Genomic DNA, 15,409 nt, shown 5'->3' with positions numbered 1-15,409 from the left:
AGCATGAGCTTGGGGGAGCAGAGACAAGAGGAGAGGAGTCTGTCTGCAGCACCCGGCTCGCAGGCAGAGCCTTCCCTGCGCTGCAGCTCAGCAGCGACCTTTAGGCTCAAGGCCAAGGGAAATGCAGCCCTCGGCGTCTCCTGAAGCCCGACAGGAAAGGAGAGGCCCTGGGCGCCCTTTGGATGCCTGGGCACCGTGCAGTGCCAGCAGGCTGTGGCGCCTGGCATCGGGCCATGCTCCTGACTAATGGGGGGCCAGTTCGTGGCTAGCGTGGGTAGACTCCTTTATTTAAATCTCGCTCTTTGTCCCTTTAAGATGAGTAAACAAACCCTTCGCTCATCCTCCTAAAGGTCATCGAAATCATTTTTGCTTTTGTTTTGAAAGCTGAATTGATGCCCGTTTGCAGATCCCTCGCGTCAGTCTCCTCTGCTCCAGCACTGGGGAAGGGGAGTGCCAGGGAAATGCACAAGGTAAAATTAAAAATTGCAAGCTATTAGAACAAGACCTTCCTTGTAGTAAATCAGGGGGGCGTAGGACGTGGGGGCTGCTCATCCCAGCCCTCCCCCCCCCCCATGGCCCTGCCTCTCTTCCAAATGCGTGCTCCCTGCCTGGCTCGGTAACGCTGGCTCTGATGAAATGGAAAGTTGCACATAAATCAATGTCTGTGGCCGTGTTAGCTATGCATCAGCAGCTAGCTTGCGAGATGCACCAAAACAAAGCACCGGTCGCTCGCTGTTCCTACACTGCCCCCTAATGCAGAGAAGCCTCGGGAGCCAGGAAGGACAGGGTCTTCCATCCCGGGGGCATCCTTTCTCCCTGCTGGTTGGGAAGAGACCTGCAGTGTTGTGCCTTAGTTTGCTGCTCTCGCCAGGCTCTCTTCCCATGGAGCTTCCCATGGGAAGAGACTGATGGCTGAGCCTCCTGCTGCTAGTGCTGCAAAACCCCACTGGCGTGGGTGGCAGCTGGGCTGACCTAATGCTGTCAGATTTCCCGGGGCTGCTTTTGTAGGGGAAGGCTTCTTCTAGGCAAGAGCTGAAGGAATATGGCTTACAAGAGAGAAGAAATAGCAAGTGTTGGAAAAAGTTTTTTTTTCTTCCCTTTTTTTCTGGAAGTTTAGCAGGATGCCCGAGGCTTTTGTACCGAATGTCTGGAGCATATGGTGGGATTTGCAGTCAACTTTCTCTCGGGTGCTCCATCCAGATGGAGGTGACTGTTCTTGGCTTCGGCTGACATGGGTTTGTTTCCTGAAGAGCTTGTGTTTAACATATTCCTTCAAACCAGAACTCCGTGCTCGGGAGCCCCAGCTGCAGGCAAGGCAGTTTCCTGCCCACGGCTCCCTTCCTGGCTGCTGCCGAGCTTGGCCATGTTGCGGTCTCAGGAAGGTGAATTTGGGCCTTCACCCAGCACCTCATGCCTTTCTGGTATTGCCATTCTCTGCCCTGCAGGCAGGAGGTGACCCTCTGTCCCTGCTTGTTGTCCAGCCCGGTGGGCTCCAGGCACTGTCTACTGTGTGATAAAAACATCTGATGTTGTAGCTGAGGGTTTGGGCTTTGTGGTGGGCTCGGGGGTGTTGCAGGAAGCTCTGAGAGCCCTTCAAGCACCATTTGCACATTGAGTTCCTCCTGCACCCTCAGACTGTGTGGGCTGTGGTGCCGAGAAGATGTTGTTACGAAGCTGGCAGGGCAGGAGAATGTCGAGTTGCTGGTTATTGCTCTTCAGCCTCCTAGAGAGGGCACGGCAGGGCTCTGAAACCTTCCCTAAGGGCTGGGATGGCTGGGTTGGAAGCACCAGGTGCCTGTGGGGCTGGGGGAGCCAGTGGGTGCCCCACGGCGCTGCAGGTGGTCATGGTGCTGCAAGGACGGCAGCTACCAAGGAGCCTGGAGCATCCTCCCTAAAGCTTGACAAGGGATATTTCATTCTTTTGTTTACGTGTCACAAAATTTCCACCTCGTTTTACAAGAATAAAACACCAGATTCCCACCCAGTAAACTCAGGCACTTCTCTAATTAATATCCATTTCATTTATTTTGATATTTTCTGATGTTGAAACCGGCAAGTCAGAGGCAGATACATTTAAATGCAAGATGCCTTCTTCTTGCTAACTCCAAGTTGTTGGTATCTCGTTGCGCTGATGCTTTGCCTTCTTATACCATTCTTCATTGTTCTGCCACCCCCAGAGGTACTTGAGAATGTTTTTAAATGTAAAAACTCCACCATTAGCTGAAAGTATGTAGCCCATAAAACATGATCCATTTGTGGTGAATTACGCTCGGAACATAAATTGACACATGCAGAACTATGATCGCTAGTGCAATTTTCCATGTTTAATATTTTACAAGAAGTTTGAGAAGTTGAGCTTGTGAAAGATGGAGTGGAAATAATCGGATCGTTTGGAAACTCCCGTGGTAAAGCAGCAGCCCTCTGTCATCTGCTAGTCCAGATTTGTCTGTAAGGTCCCTGTAGTAAACAGGGGGAAGAAAATGAAGCAGAGAGGAGGTCAGTGGGCGGGCTGGAACACCTAGCACTGTCAGAAACAATTTCTTCTTACACTGGTTTAAGTGTTGGGTTGGTTGTGGGGTTTTTGAGCCGTGTGGAAGAGTCCCATCCCACATGGCCGTCCAAGCCCTGTCGGTGAGGCCTGCAGAGGCTGTAGGAGCACTGCTTAATGACTGCTAAATATGTGCTTCAAGGAAACGAAGGAGTTGTTGTGTTGATTGGAGCCCACATGTCATATCTGCAAAACATTCGTCTCCAGCACTGCGCTCCATCAGGATCATCTCTGTTTGTAGGGAGGGAAACGCAGTGGGGAAGGGCAGCCATCGGCAGGTTTAGGGGCAGGCCTGGGCCCCGGGACATCTGCAGATGTTTATGGAGATAACTGCATCCAGAGCCCTGCGTTTCTGACTGAGGAGTGCTGGGCCCAGCCACAGGCGGGGGCCTCGCCGGGCCTGGGGCAGGAAGGAGCCGGCGCTTCAGATGTGCTGCTCACTTCAGCACAATGCTCGGAGGGAGAAAATCCACCTCTCCCTCCTCCCCCACCCAGAGGGAATCAGTTGTGAAGTGCCCTAACCCACTTCATCCAGCGGCGGTCCCATGCCGAGCCTCCATTCCCCCCCCAAGAGGGGAAGGGAGAGCGGCACAAAATGGCCGCAGGCCTTCGGCCTCACTCCACCACCTCACGCTGTGCCCCACTGGGGCAGGAGCATCCCAGCAGCAGTGCCCCGAGTGCTGGCTGCCCTGTGGCTCCGAGTGCCAGCCCGCAGAGCCATTGGTGCCAACAGCATGGCTTCATTTCTACAGCCACCAGCGTCCTGTCGCAGTGTTTGGCTGCATGTCCCCACATCACAGTCTGCAAAAAAAAAAAAAAAAAGTAAAAAAGCCCTCTTACTTTATTTACATTGCACTCAAGTTTGCACGGTACAAAAGATTTGCAGGTGCAAATGTGTCCTGCCTTCATTAACTTCCCCTCCCTTTTTAATTTATGTGATTTCAATTTTCCTTCCCTGTACTGTTAATTAGGGGACCCTCTAATCAGTACCATTATCACAGTGGTATTCATGTTTAGGAAAGCTGCTAAACAAATGCTTGCAAAATTGCTAAATGGCTAATTAATGTCTGTTAATTAAGAAAATTGCTCATGGTAACAAACCATGCCATTGCTGGCAGCAGCTAGAAGGCGAACACTTGTTGAAATTAGTAACAAGGCAGGTAGAGAACATCTGCTTTGCGCCTTTCCTGGAGTGTGCAGTCGCTTCGCATAACGCACTTACCGAGCTTATTTGCTTTCTGTACCAATTACACGTCCTTTGACCCAAAAATACCTTTTTTTTTTGCCCTGTGTTAACATGCACCGATACGTCCTTGCACCAAACTCACTGTTCCTTCAAGCAAACTTTCATTTTGTGCTTTAAAGGGAAATATTTAAAAAAAAAAAAAAGTGGGCGTTCAACCCCAAAATGTCAGCAACTGCTGCATTGCAGTGCTCAAAACCTACAGCAACTAATCTTTCCTTTTTTCCTTAGACGTCCTTAGTAGCACTTTACCCGACCACGCAGCGGACCCTGGGGTGGCAAACCCTGGGAGGTGTTTCCAGCCTTCAGGATGTGGGAGGAGAGAGGAGAACATGATTTTTTTGTTGTTGTTTTGGGGTGGTTTTTTTGGTGGTTTTTTTTTTTTGTATTTTCCCCCCAACCTCTCTGACCCCCTCTCCTGCATATTTTTCTTCCTCGTTGCACGCCCTCGCCAAGTGTCTCCCTGTGTGTTTATCATTGCAGACGTGGTTGAACTACTGGACCGTTTACTGTAATGTGGCTGCTGTACTTGGACAGATGTTCTGAATTTTTTTATTTTTGTAATTTTTTTTTTTTTTTGCATCTATCATTATTCGTTGTTCAGTTACAAATGAATAGAAACTCAACTAAAAGGAGAGAAAAAAAAATAATAAAGCATTAAAAACAATTGGCAAACTGCCTTCCCTACAACAACAACAAAAAAAAAAAACAAAACAGCTCCACCCGTGAATCCTTTTTAGCTCTTTCTGCGCTTTCATGTGCTAATCTATAACCTCCTTCTACTGTCTGACCTCACAGGGACCGCCTGGTTCACAGCCCTCGCCACACGCACAGCCTCCACCCCACAACCCTAACAGCATGATGGGACCCCACAGTCAGGTAACGGCACTAGTGATGGGTAGGGCTGTGAATCGGGACGCGCTCTGCGAGCGCGCTGGGAGCGGGAGCCCGCTGCCCCCAGCTCTGCCATGGGGCGCTGCTTTCTCCCCAGTGCTTGGTTGTTTTTGCTGGGTGTGCAGGTGACGGCGGACTGAGAACTCACTCGTGGGTATCAGAGTGGTTTACCTCCCCCAGGCAGCCTGAGGAATGGAGCTGGATGTGGGTTTTTAAGCTTCTGTTGGTAGCAGCAGTTGTAAAAGAGCACCTGAAGTCTTCTTTTTTTCCACACGTAGCGTTGGGGAATTTTTTGTGTGTGTGCGTGTCTGTATGTGCATATTTCCCACTTTTATACATATAGAAACACATACATATATTTAAGCTCAGTATCTAACACTCAGGGTTACCCGTGCACTAATTGTAACAGCCTCACATAGTACAGCCGAAGTATGTCAAACACTCTCAAACAATAAACCTACAGAAAACCTTAAATAAAAACGGACTCCGGACACTTTTTTCTTTTTTTTCTTTTTTCTTTTTCTCTTTTCTTTTTTTTTTTTCCTTTTTCAACTCAACTTTTTGAAAGAAGGATTTCTCCAGAACAAAGTCTATAAGGTCTAACCGGCGTGTGTGGGGCACGAGCTGTCCCCCTGTCGCATGATGCTGACCTGCTTTCTGTGTCATTGCAGCCTTTCATGTCACCGCGCTATGCAGGAGGTCCCCGGCCCCCCATCCGGATGGGAAACCAGGTACTGCTCCCCGACCCTGGGCGGATTTTCCCTGCGATCCCTGCAAATTAAAGCAATGGAGATAATCCCAGCTGCTGTGGGGTCAGGCGGGGCAGGTCGCTCCTGAATTTTGGGGTTGGGTTTATCCTCTTATCTCGGCTTAACCGGCGGCCGTTTGCTGCTGTCCTTGCCAGCTCCCGCTCCACGCGCTGCCAAAACGTGTGGCATCGCCTTGAGGCATTGACATCAGGTCTGTGTGGCAGTAACCTAATCACGGGTTGCTTTTCATTCAAGAGAAATTAAAGGAAGCATGCAATTCCTCAGAGTAGCAAAATAACCTCGGAAAAATTATCTTGGGAGCTTGCTTTTGTTAACACTTCTTACAAGTAACGTTGTTCTAATATAGCTCTTCTTATTAGGAAAAGCACAGGTTGGAACCATAGAATCATTAAGGCTGGAAAAGATCACCAAGCCCAACCCCGACCCACCCCGCCATGCCCACTGACTGCCCCTCAGTGCCACATCCCTGCGGTTCTGGAACGCCTCCAGGGACCTGGAGTGGGTGACCCCCCCACCTGCCTGGGCAGCTGTGCCAGTGCATCCTTCTGAGGAGGCTTTTCCTAATATCCAGTTTTACAATTCCTGGCAGAAGAGCAGCTAGCAAATAGGATGTTGCACCTTTCTTAATGCTGTTGGTTGCTGCATTGGAGGCTTTAGCCACTGGGTCTTCCAGAACACCTCGAGACCAGGCAGGGTGGGAGGTGGCAGCGATGCGGACAGGCGGACGGCTCGGTGCAGCATGTGGCTCTGTGGGTTTTGGTGGAGGCGTTGGGGGAGGCGGAGCTGCTGCTGTTCCCAGCGCTTGTTTTGTTAGGTCCTACCCAAACTGCCACCTAGCAGGGCTGAGACCAACCAGTTGTGGTTTCACGCCACCATGAACTGCACAGATGAGTCCCCCGTGCTGGCAAAGCAGGGACCACAGAGGGTTTGTGCAGCAGTGGGGTTCAGGTCTTCCACATCTCTTAACCTTTGATTTTGACTGTGAGGTTAATTAGAGAGATTTTTTTTTTCCCAAACACTGTGTCTAAATGCAGCTTTGTGCATACCCAGAGCTTGGTGTTGTCACGGTCACATCCAGTGGGACAAGAATAAATAGGAAGGCAGGCAAGTCAGAGAGCAGAAGTCTAAATACTCACAGCCACGACAGCTCTTGTTTGTCTTCCTCCTGCCACTATCTTCCAAGATGTAAAATACTGGGAACGAAAGTCAGCCTGGCTGCTGGGTTGGATGGGGCCTGTGTCTGCATGAGGGGGACCAGTTTCACGGTGGTATTCAAATAAAAGGCAGCTCTACTGCAGAAAGGCTTGCAGTTTGCTTCCCCAAGGCAGATAGTATCTGTGCTTTCTCCCCCTTTATCTGCGCAGAGCAGTGTGGGGAAGGCAGCCTTTGAACTTTAAATAGCCTGTGCTCAGGGGAGGGGGAGCAAGCGCATCTGAAAACATGGGAGTGGGCCCCATGCATGCAGGGATGAACCCAAATGCAGCCTCTTGTAAGCACAGCATTGCCCATCGTGGGCAAATAAATCACTGCAGGCAGCGTGATTTGGCTGTGGTGCTGGGCTGCTGTCATGGCCTGCCAGGATACCTCTGCCCTGCACAGCGTGGGGCTCCTGAAATACTGGTGTCTGAGTCAGGTTCTAGGGTGTATTGGCAAAGGGAAAGAGGAACAGTGCCAGGAGTTGTAGGGATGTGGCATCCAGTGCAATGCAAGGTGGGATGCATCTCTACAAGACAGGAGGGTTTTGGGTCCTGAGCAACCCTTTTCCCCTTGGGAACCGGAGTCCCCTTGGCTCAGATCTCCACACCTAGGCTGCATTTTGGCCACGTGCTGATTTGTGTAATCTCCCCCACCTTGTTTTCCCAGCCTCCGGGGGCCGTTCCTGGTACACAGCCATTGCTGCCCAATTCGATGGATCCCACGCGACAGCAAGGTAAACCTTAAAAATTGTGGTGGTTTGGACATTTCCCCCACCTCGTTAGCTGTTGCTCTGGGGTTCCATCCCACCTAATGTGTCACTTTCCTCCCGGCAGGGCACCCAAACATGGGCGGACCCATGCAAAGGATGAATCCTCCGCGAGGGATGGGCCCCATGGGTCCCGGTCCGCAGGTAACCCAGCAGCACCAAAGAGCATCCACAGCTCTGCCAACACCAACCACTATCTCCACAACCCCCAGGGGCAGGAAAGGCTGGGAGATTTCCCCTCCTGTCCCCCATTAGTGTTAATGCATTTTACATTAGTCTTGCATCTGGAAATCCCTCCTTTTAACGGTAGCGAGGTCTTCAGGGCTGCGTGTCCTCATTAAGGGTATTGCAGCCCCCCTTGCCCTTCAGCTGAAGGGGGATGCCACTTAGCACCGAGCCGTAGCGGTGTTTGAGTGCATTATGCAGCAGGCCTGGGAAACAGTTATGACCCTAACAGCAGGAAAGGGGAAGGATGCCGACATTAAAAATAAATAAATTAAAAAAAAAATAAAATGGAAAGATACCTTTAGTGAGGGAATAACTGTTCCCTTTGCTTGTTTCTCCCCCCCGTGCCCTGATCTGCAGAGCATTTGAGCTCCTTCTTATTTCAGTCATTTCTTAATCAGGTTGGGTTTTTTTTGGAGGGGCAAAGCGAAAGGTTGTGCAGAGGGACTCAGTCGGGAGGAAGGTGTGCTTGGTGGGGCTGATTTCACCTGCAGCTTGGCCACCTGCACCCCAAGGTCCTCATCCTCACTGCCCTCTGTGCTTCAGAGAAGTTGGGTCACCTATTTTTTGGCTTTTTCAAGTGTGTTTCAGAAGCTCCAGACCTTTCACAGGCATTTCAGTACTCCCAAACCTTGAACTCTCAGGACTCCTGAGAGTCCCAGCCGGTGCTGGTTGTCCCCCTGATTTTTCACGTGTGCTCCCAACTGTGCAAACACAACGCAGCTCCCTCTGCTCTCACTTTACCCAACCGCAGCTCAGAAGGATGCTCAAACTTAATCAGAGTTCTTTCTTAGGCTGCAGTAATACCAAATCCTGCTCAGCTACTCCAGAAAGGGGAGGTGGGGTGGGGACAGCCAGCCCAAGCAGGAACAAACTCTTAAATTAAGCAGATCTGGGTTAATATATTCTGCCTTTCTGTTGATTCATTTTCTGAAGTGGATTTGCATGCTGCTCTGTTGACTCACTTCTGTTTGTTCCTTCTAAGAGACTTCAAAAACACATTACCATATTTTGGTTGTAGGTTTATCCTCTCTGCATTGTCGCCTACGTTGGGTTTTTAGCGCGAGGCTCAGAGTCTGTCAGGAGACAAACGTGTGTGTTTGAGTTTTGTTTTGTTTTTCCCCTCGAGACTGTCGAGCGAAAGCGAGTGCAGCGTCAAGGGAGTTGTGTCATTGCCTACCACGAGGAAGGGAGGAGTGCCCGAATCCATGGCTCTGCATCCATTCTAGGGCAGGGGGAGGACACCCCCAAGCAGTATCGCCCGTGCTGTGTTAGCACTGCCGTGGCTGAGGATGCAGGACCTGCTGCTGCACCTGCAGTGCTCCTTTTGTGAGGGATTGCAAAAAAGTTTTGTAAATGGCATTTGCCAGCACGGCCAGCGCCAAGGAAAGCATTGAGCTGCTCGCTTCCCACTTGCTGAGATTGCTGCAAAGCCTGGCAGCGCTGCGTGGGCTGGCGGCAGGTCTGGGAGCCGGGAGGAGCTGTGAAATTCTCAGAGCTTTATTTTTTACTCTGCCGCTCCCTGTGTACGTACATGAGGGAGAGCTTTGCAGAAGCGTGCCCTTCCCTTTTGTGAAGATCAACAGTTGCCTTCCTGACCTGGTGCTCCTTCCCAAAGCTGGGAGCAGCCATCAAAAATACTGACCCAAGATCAGAGCCCTTAGCTCCCCACTTGCCCAGCACTTCTCCTTGTTCTTGTTAAAGCATTGCACCAGAGCCTTCCTAAAATTTACTCCAAATGCCCAGAGAGCACCCAGCCGTGACATCCCAGTGTCCTGACAACTGCTAATTACTGACCAACTCTGAATCACCTCTTACAACCCAGCTCTACTGCTTTTCCCCTCAAGGATCCACACTTCTAACTCTGCATCACATAACTCAGTGCTTCTCTTAAAGTCTCTGCAGCTCGCTGGCTCAGTCAGTGCTTGCCCGGCACACAGGTCGCTCAGCACAGCTGCGTTCCTCCCCACCCTCCTCCAGCATCTTTCAGATGGCTCCCTTTGCCTCCCTTTCAGCTCCAATTAAATACACTGAGGTTTTGGTTTTTTTTTTTTTAAACGAGAGGTTTGATACTGCAATTCAGTGCAAATGGCTGGAATTTGGATCAATTACGTCCTTGCTTGTAATTTGTTTGGGGAAACCCTTGTCTGCTTCCTCCAAACAAACTTCCAACAAAGCAGTGCATAAATCCAGGAAGTATGAACTTAAAATTTAGCTGTGAGTGCTTGGGGAGCTGTGCCCCTCTGCTGCTCTAAATAGCAGAAATGCTGCCAGAACTGATGCATCATGGCATGGTTGACCTGATGGGAGATGCACTGAGATTCATGGGTGCCAGTGGAGCTCTGGGGCTGCGGGCAGCCTGCTCCTGGGGGACACTGCGCCCCAGCAGCCAGAGGGCACTGCAGCTTCTGCCCACCATGATGCCTTCCTCCTCCTCCTCTTCCTCCTTTTCCTCTCCAGCTGCAGGCTGCAGGGCACAGGGACCACAGCATGCCATTTCCTCCCCTGCCTTGCTTAAGAAAGAAAAAAAAGACAAAAACTACAAAGCGGGCGTTTGGGAGCAGGCTTGCAGAGTGGGGGAAGGCAGCGGCTCTGCTCTTGCAGCGCGACCTAAATCAGGCTGTGCATCGCCCAGAGGGCAGCGAGCACAGCACAAATCCAGTGGAGCGCAGCATGCGGGGATTCCTCCTCCTGCAGCACTCTGGGCTGGGCCTTGTGCTGGGGCTGTTGTAACGAGATGAAGGCTTGGGGGGGACCCCAAGGGTTGGGGCTTGGGGTGTTCCTGTGGCTATGGGGTGATGGTGTGGCCATGGGTGCTGAGCAGCTCCTGGGGGATTTTGGCAGAGCCACGCGGCTGCAGAAAAACAAACCCCACTGCTCTGCCCTGCCCTGCTGGGAGCAGACGGCTTTGCATTACTGTGGTTTTGTTTTTTAAGTTGTTATTTTTTACCGTCGTCACCTAATTATCTTCAGCGTTCTTTTTTGCAAACTAACCCTCTTGTTTTTTTGTTTGTTTGTGTCTTTTTTCCCTTCTCTTTCCCTCTCCGGTTTCCCCTCTCGTTATGGTAGACTGATCCTTGGTTATCGTTGCAGAACTATGGCAGCGGCATGAGACCTCCGCCCAACTCCTTAGGCCCTGGCATGCCTGGAATTAACATGTAAGCTCCCTCAGCCCACACTGGGCAAAAGTGTCCATGCACTTTCAGGACCTGGGGTGCTGCCCGGCTGCCCCGGGACGTGCAGAGTGATGGATAACAGCAGAACTTTATTTTTCTGTTTCATTTTGTCCTCAGGGGGCCGGGAGCTGGCAGACCATGGCCCAACCCCAGCAGTGCTAACTCTGTGAGTATGCTCTGTCCTTGTGTTTAAGGCACAACGGCTGCTTGGGGGGCATCCCTAACATGGGACACACAGCCTAGGTGTCTGTGGGGCTTGGGGATGCTTTCCCCGGCCCTGGTTGCTAAAATCTGCTCTTCTTTCCATGTAGATCCCATACTCTTCTTCATCGCCTGGTACATATGTGGTGAGTCCTCCCAGCTCTGTGCAGGCACGGGTGAAAGTAGGGCCTGTGGGGTTGGCTTCGGGGCTGGGAGGGCATTGGGAAATGAGGGGCAGCGGGGATATTCCACAGCATTCCCCACACTCAGCGCTGCTGGGGTCCAACCAGATGGCTTTGGAGCTGCGCTCTGGGCTGCGTCGGGGCAGCGGCGTGGCTCACCCAGCTCTGTCTCTCTGCAGGGTCCTCCTGGTGGCGGCGGCCCTCCAGGGACACCCATCATGCCCAGCCCCGCAGGTAGGAGCCCACACCGCTCCCCGGGCCCTGCTCCCCCCGTGGGGCTTTGGGGGAAGCGCGGTGCCACAGCTGCAGGGGAGGAGCTGCGGCGCGGCTGCGGCTGCTCCTTCTCCTCCTGCATTTTGATGAGGAGCCCTGACCTACATTTCTGGCTGGGTCCTAACAAAACTCGCCGACCTCACAGCCAGGCCCCTTCCTCCCGGCCCCGTATTTTGGAATAACCCATATGTGTTCATGGATTCGAGGTTTCGTGGTGTAGGGTGCGTGGTGCACGTTATCTCTCTGCACATCCCCCGACAAGCGAGCCCCGTGCTTCCCAGTTAGAAGTTGAATTATTTTTTCACAGTTGAATTTCTGTGATTAAAAACTTTGTGGATCTTCATTAAATACAAATTAGCCAGAAAATGGTGGTACTTAGAGGGAATTTTAGGTGATAAAATACAAAAGAATGAGTTCAAGTGGCATGAGTTTGTTTTAATTAAGAAATGAATTAATCACCAGACTTACTGGGCTTCACTGTTCCACAGATTCAACAAATTCAAGTGACAACATCTACACAATGATTAATCCAGTACCGCCCGCAGGCAGTCGATCGAATGTAAGTCTGCTTTCTAATAATTTACATATCAGATACCATAACAAATCATAATTAACTTCATCAGTTGAGAGTAAAGCAGTTTAATTGATTTCAGCCATTTGTTACAAAACAGAAATAAAACAAACCATCAAAAAGTGATTAACTCTTCGGCGACTTTGTTAATTTTTTATGCTCATCAAGAGGGCGGCGGTCCTGCTGCTCTGGTCAAGGCGGTGGCAAGCGGCTGGGTTTGGAGGGATTCAAGCATCAACTGCCTTAATTGCTTATATATATGGAGAGAGCCCTTGGTGCTGCTATGGCCTGGGTCTGGCCAGATGTTGTAGGGGGATGTGGAGGACCACAAGCCCATGGTGTCGGCACAGTCTCTGGGTTTGGGCAAATGTTGTAGGTAGATGTGGATGAGTACAGCCCCCAGGAGTGTCCTGCAGCCTTCAGAGATGGACTCATCCATCTTATCCAGATACAGTCAGGCTGGGAGATGGGGCCCCGGCGCCACCACGGCCTGGGTGTTGCCTTTTGGCTGACAGTGTTGCTACCTTTCGGCTGACGCGGTGTTGTTGCCTTCCCTTCTGCAGTTCCCGATGGGCCCTGGCTCCGACGGCCCCATGGGTGGCATGGGTGGCATGGAGCCCCATCACATGAATGGATCGTTAGGTGAGCGCCCGCCCCGCGCCTCGGGGAGCCCCCGTGGCTGTCCTGCTGAGTGGGGTTTTTGGAGGGGAGCGGGGCTGTGGCTGCATCTTCAGTAAGGCTTTTCTTGTTTGTCCCCACCCTGCAGGGTCAGGAGACATAGATGGACTTCCAAAAGTAAGTGAGCTGCTGGGTGGCTGTGGGACCTCCCTTCCCTGGGGATGTGAGTGGAGCGGGCCGGGGTGCACGGGGACCCACTGACTGCTTACCCTGTGCTCTCGTGCAGAATTCTCCAAACAACATAAGTGGCATTAGCAATCCCCCGGGCACTCCAAGAGACGACGGGGAGCTGGGAGGCAACTTTCTCCATTCCTTCCAAAACGACAATGTGAGTCTGGGGGTGAGGATGGGTGCCCTCCATCCTTTCTGCTCTCCGTTTAGCTGTTTACAAGCAGCTCTGAGACAGAAGGTGGAGGAGGAAGAGAGGCGTGGGGCAGACATGGGTGGAAGCGAGCTTGGCTTCTCCCAGTGCAGAGAGACGTGGGGAATGGAGGTGAGGAGGCTGTGGGAGAGGCTCCCATGGGATGGCAGCCAGCTGGGACATGCAGCTCCACTCCCACCTTCTCCACTCCCCACTGCTGTCGGGAATCGCTGGGGTTCCTCCAGAGTTATGGGAGGTGAGGGTGAGACCTGCAGCCTGCTCGCAGTGCTGGGCATGGGCACAGGCGCCTCGCCTGCTTTTACTATATTAGCATTACATACATGCATACAGCTTAATTGTTTTATTTGTTCAATTGCTTCTTACCCCATACTGCTGTGGTTATTTCCTCTCTGGAAAGGCAACTTGCAGAGCAGATTATATCCTGATAAAGGAGTCTCCACCATCCTCTCTCTATCTGATTTATTCGCTCCCATTCCGTTGCCTTACAGTTTCCATGAGCCCCAGCCTCACTCTTCTGTCTCCTCTCCACTTGGAGCAGCGCGGTGCTCGGGGCTGGCGCTCACCAAGGCTTTGTCTCTCTTGCAGTATTCCCCCAGCATGACGATGAGTGTGTGATTTCCCTCCCCCTCCTCCTCTCCAGGATCAAGAGAGTCAGCTGCCGTTCGGAGGATCTCAAAGAATTATGCAAGAAGAAGCTAGGTGTATGGGCAGGGAGACGCGTGGCGGGGCCAGCACCCCAGGTTTAGTTTCATGCAATAAAAAGGCTGAACTTTTTATTCCATAAAACATGAAGGACAAAACTTAAAATATTTCAAGACATGATGACAAGATCCTTCTTTGTGCAGAAGGGTTTATATATGTACATGACACTTCTTTTTGGAAACAAATGGAAGCCTCTAGCACCCAACTCCGATCTCTTTGCTTTGTTCTTTTAAATAAAGACAGAAACAGAACCCCGTTGTATGTTTGTGCCGTGCGACACCAGGAAGCTAGTCTAGATATGAAATCTCATGTTGTCTCTGTTGTAGTCATTTTTTAAATAAACTGGACAGTTTACAATGGTGGTTTTCGTTTGGAAGGCCTGATTGGTTTTTGTTGGTTCTTTTTTTTTTGCTTCGGTTCTGTTGGTTGGTTGTTTTTTTTTTTTCCTTTTTGTTTTGGGTTCTATTTGTGTTCATTCGCAGCACAACGCTTCCTCCTCCAGTAACAAGATGAAGAGACTCCACCACCTCGTGATAGAGGCGCTCACACGGGTGGCCCCCGTAGGATCACATCCTGGGTTCGCTGTGATCTCCCTCCCCGTGGCTGTGGCATGCACTGTGTTAGTCTGTCCCCCCCCCGGAGTACGCCAAGAACTCTGTCCCTCCCTTCCTCGAGCTGGTTCGCCACCAACACCGATTTGACTTGTTAAATCCACCGAAAGAAAGGAGAACCAAAGGGCTGCTCCGCCCTGGGACTTTGAAGCTGTGATCTCAGCCAACCTCGGCTCTTTTGGGGCTTCTTTTTTTTTTGCTTTGTCTTTTTTGCTTTGTTATTCCTTTAAAGATGTGCTCTTGTCGAGGTTTCACTTCTCTGTGAGCTGGAACTGGATGGAGATCTTTTCTAAGCAGTGACTGTTGTTGCGATGTATCCTTGCTACTCTGTACTCTGTCATAAGGACGCAGCAGGAAGGGGCCCCGTGCTGGGAGGGGTGGGGGGCCGCTCGGCACCCCCTGCACTGCTCTTCGTTTTTCTCAATCTCCATTTCTGCTCCGTGTATATCATACTCTGTAAAATATTATCTCCCTGGATTGACCCTTGTGCGGATTATTGAAAGCATTGTATCTTGTTTCAGTGTTTTTTCTTACCTTGTAGTCTGGTTCTAAAATACCGAGAGGGGAAAAAAAAAAAAAAAAAAAAAAAAAAAAAAAGTAATTATTATACATTGTAGTTTGTGTACGATATTTGTTGATAATGTTTTATTAAAGGGATGTCTTTTTTCCGCACCCCTTCATTGAAATGTTTTTGGGAACATTTGGCTTGTTTTTATTATCCTGACTGCGAGACATGAGATGACGACAGAACTTTTTTTAGTGTGTAATACGAATTTTTTTAAATGTTTGCCTTCTTTTTCCTAGGCATTCATTGTGTTTTCCCTGTAGGGGTAGGGAGGGGCGGGCGGGGGCACTCATCCTTACAGTCAGCTTACTGCTTTCAAGGTAACGCTAGGAACGACCGAATGAAGATCCGTTGCGTCGCAGATACGCCCGTGGGCTCCGCAAGGGGTCCGTTTTTCTTTCTTTTTTTTCCCGCTTTTCCATCTT

The 15,409-nt window shown here is 50.8% G+C and overlaps 1 protein-coding gene across 4 annotated transcripts in view; it reads left to right on the top strand.

The window, feature by feature from the left end:
• SSBP3 (single stranded DNA binding protein 3) overlaps positions 1–14,170 on the top strand; it is a 49,783-nt gene extending 35,613 nt beyond the window's left edge. For 2 of the 4 annotated variants that reach the window (XM_042873094.1, XM_042873092.1), the window contains 13 exons: positions 4,590–4,670; positions 5,357–5,416; positions 7,319–7,385; positions 7,486–7,562; positions 10,737–10,801; positions 10,937–10,985; positions 11,131–11,166; positions 11,382–11,436; positions 11,964–12,034; positions 12,610–12,688; positions 12,813–12,841; positions 12,951–13,052; positions 13,692–14,170. In XM_042873094.1, coding sequence (XP_042729028.1) covers positions 4,590–4,670; positions 5,357–5,416; positions 7,319–7,385; positions 7,486–7,562; positions 10,737–10,801; positions 10,937–10,985; positions 11,131–11,166; positions 11,382–11,436; positions 11,964–12,034; positions 12,610–12,688; positions 12,813–12,841; positions 12,951–13,052; positions 13,692–13,721 — 801 coding nt within the window. In that variant the 3' untranslated portion in view covers positions 13,722–14,170. The remainder of the gene's footprint in view (positions 1–4,589; positions 4,671–5,356; positions 5,417–7,318; positions 7,386–7,485; positions 7,563–10,736; positions 10,802–10,936; positions 10,986–11,130; positions 11,167–11,381; positions 11,437–11,963; positions 12,035–12,609; positions 12,689–12,812; positions 12,842–12,950; positions 13,053–13,691) is intronic. The other 2 variants (XM_042873095.1, XM_042873093.1) reach the window with 1 other exon arrangement.
• The last annotated feature ends 1,239 nt before the right edge of the window (positions 14,171–15,409 follow it).

This window comes from Lagopus leucura, unplaced genomic scaffold (assembly GCF_019238085.1).
Source record: "Lagopus leucura isolate 7727_CA_CO unplaced genomic scaffold, USGS_WTPT01 Super-Scaffold_100009, whole genome shotgun sequence".
NCBI lineage: Eukaryota > Metazoa > Chordata > Aves > Galliformes > Phasianidae > Lagopus > Lagopus leucura.
The sequence above is the reverse complement of the archived record's forward strand: the minus strand, read 5'-3'. Positions and strand labels throughout refer to the sequence as shown.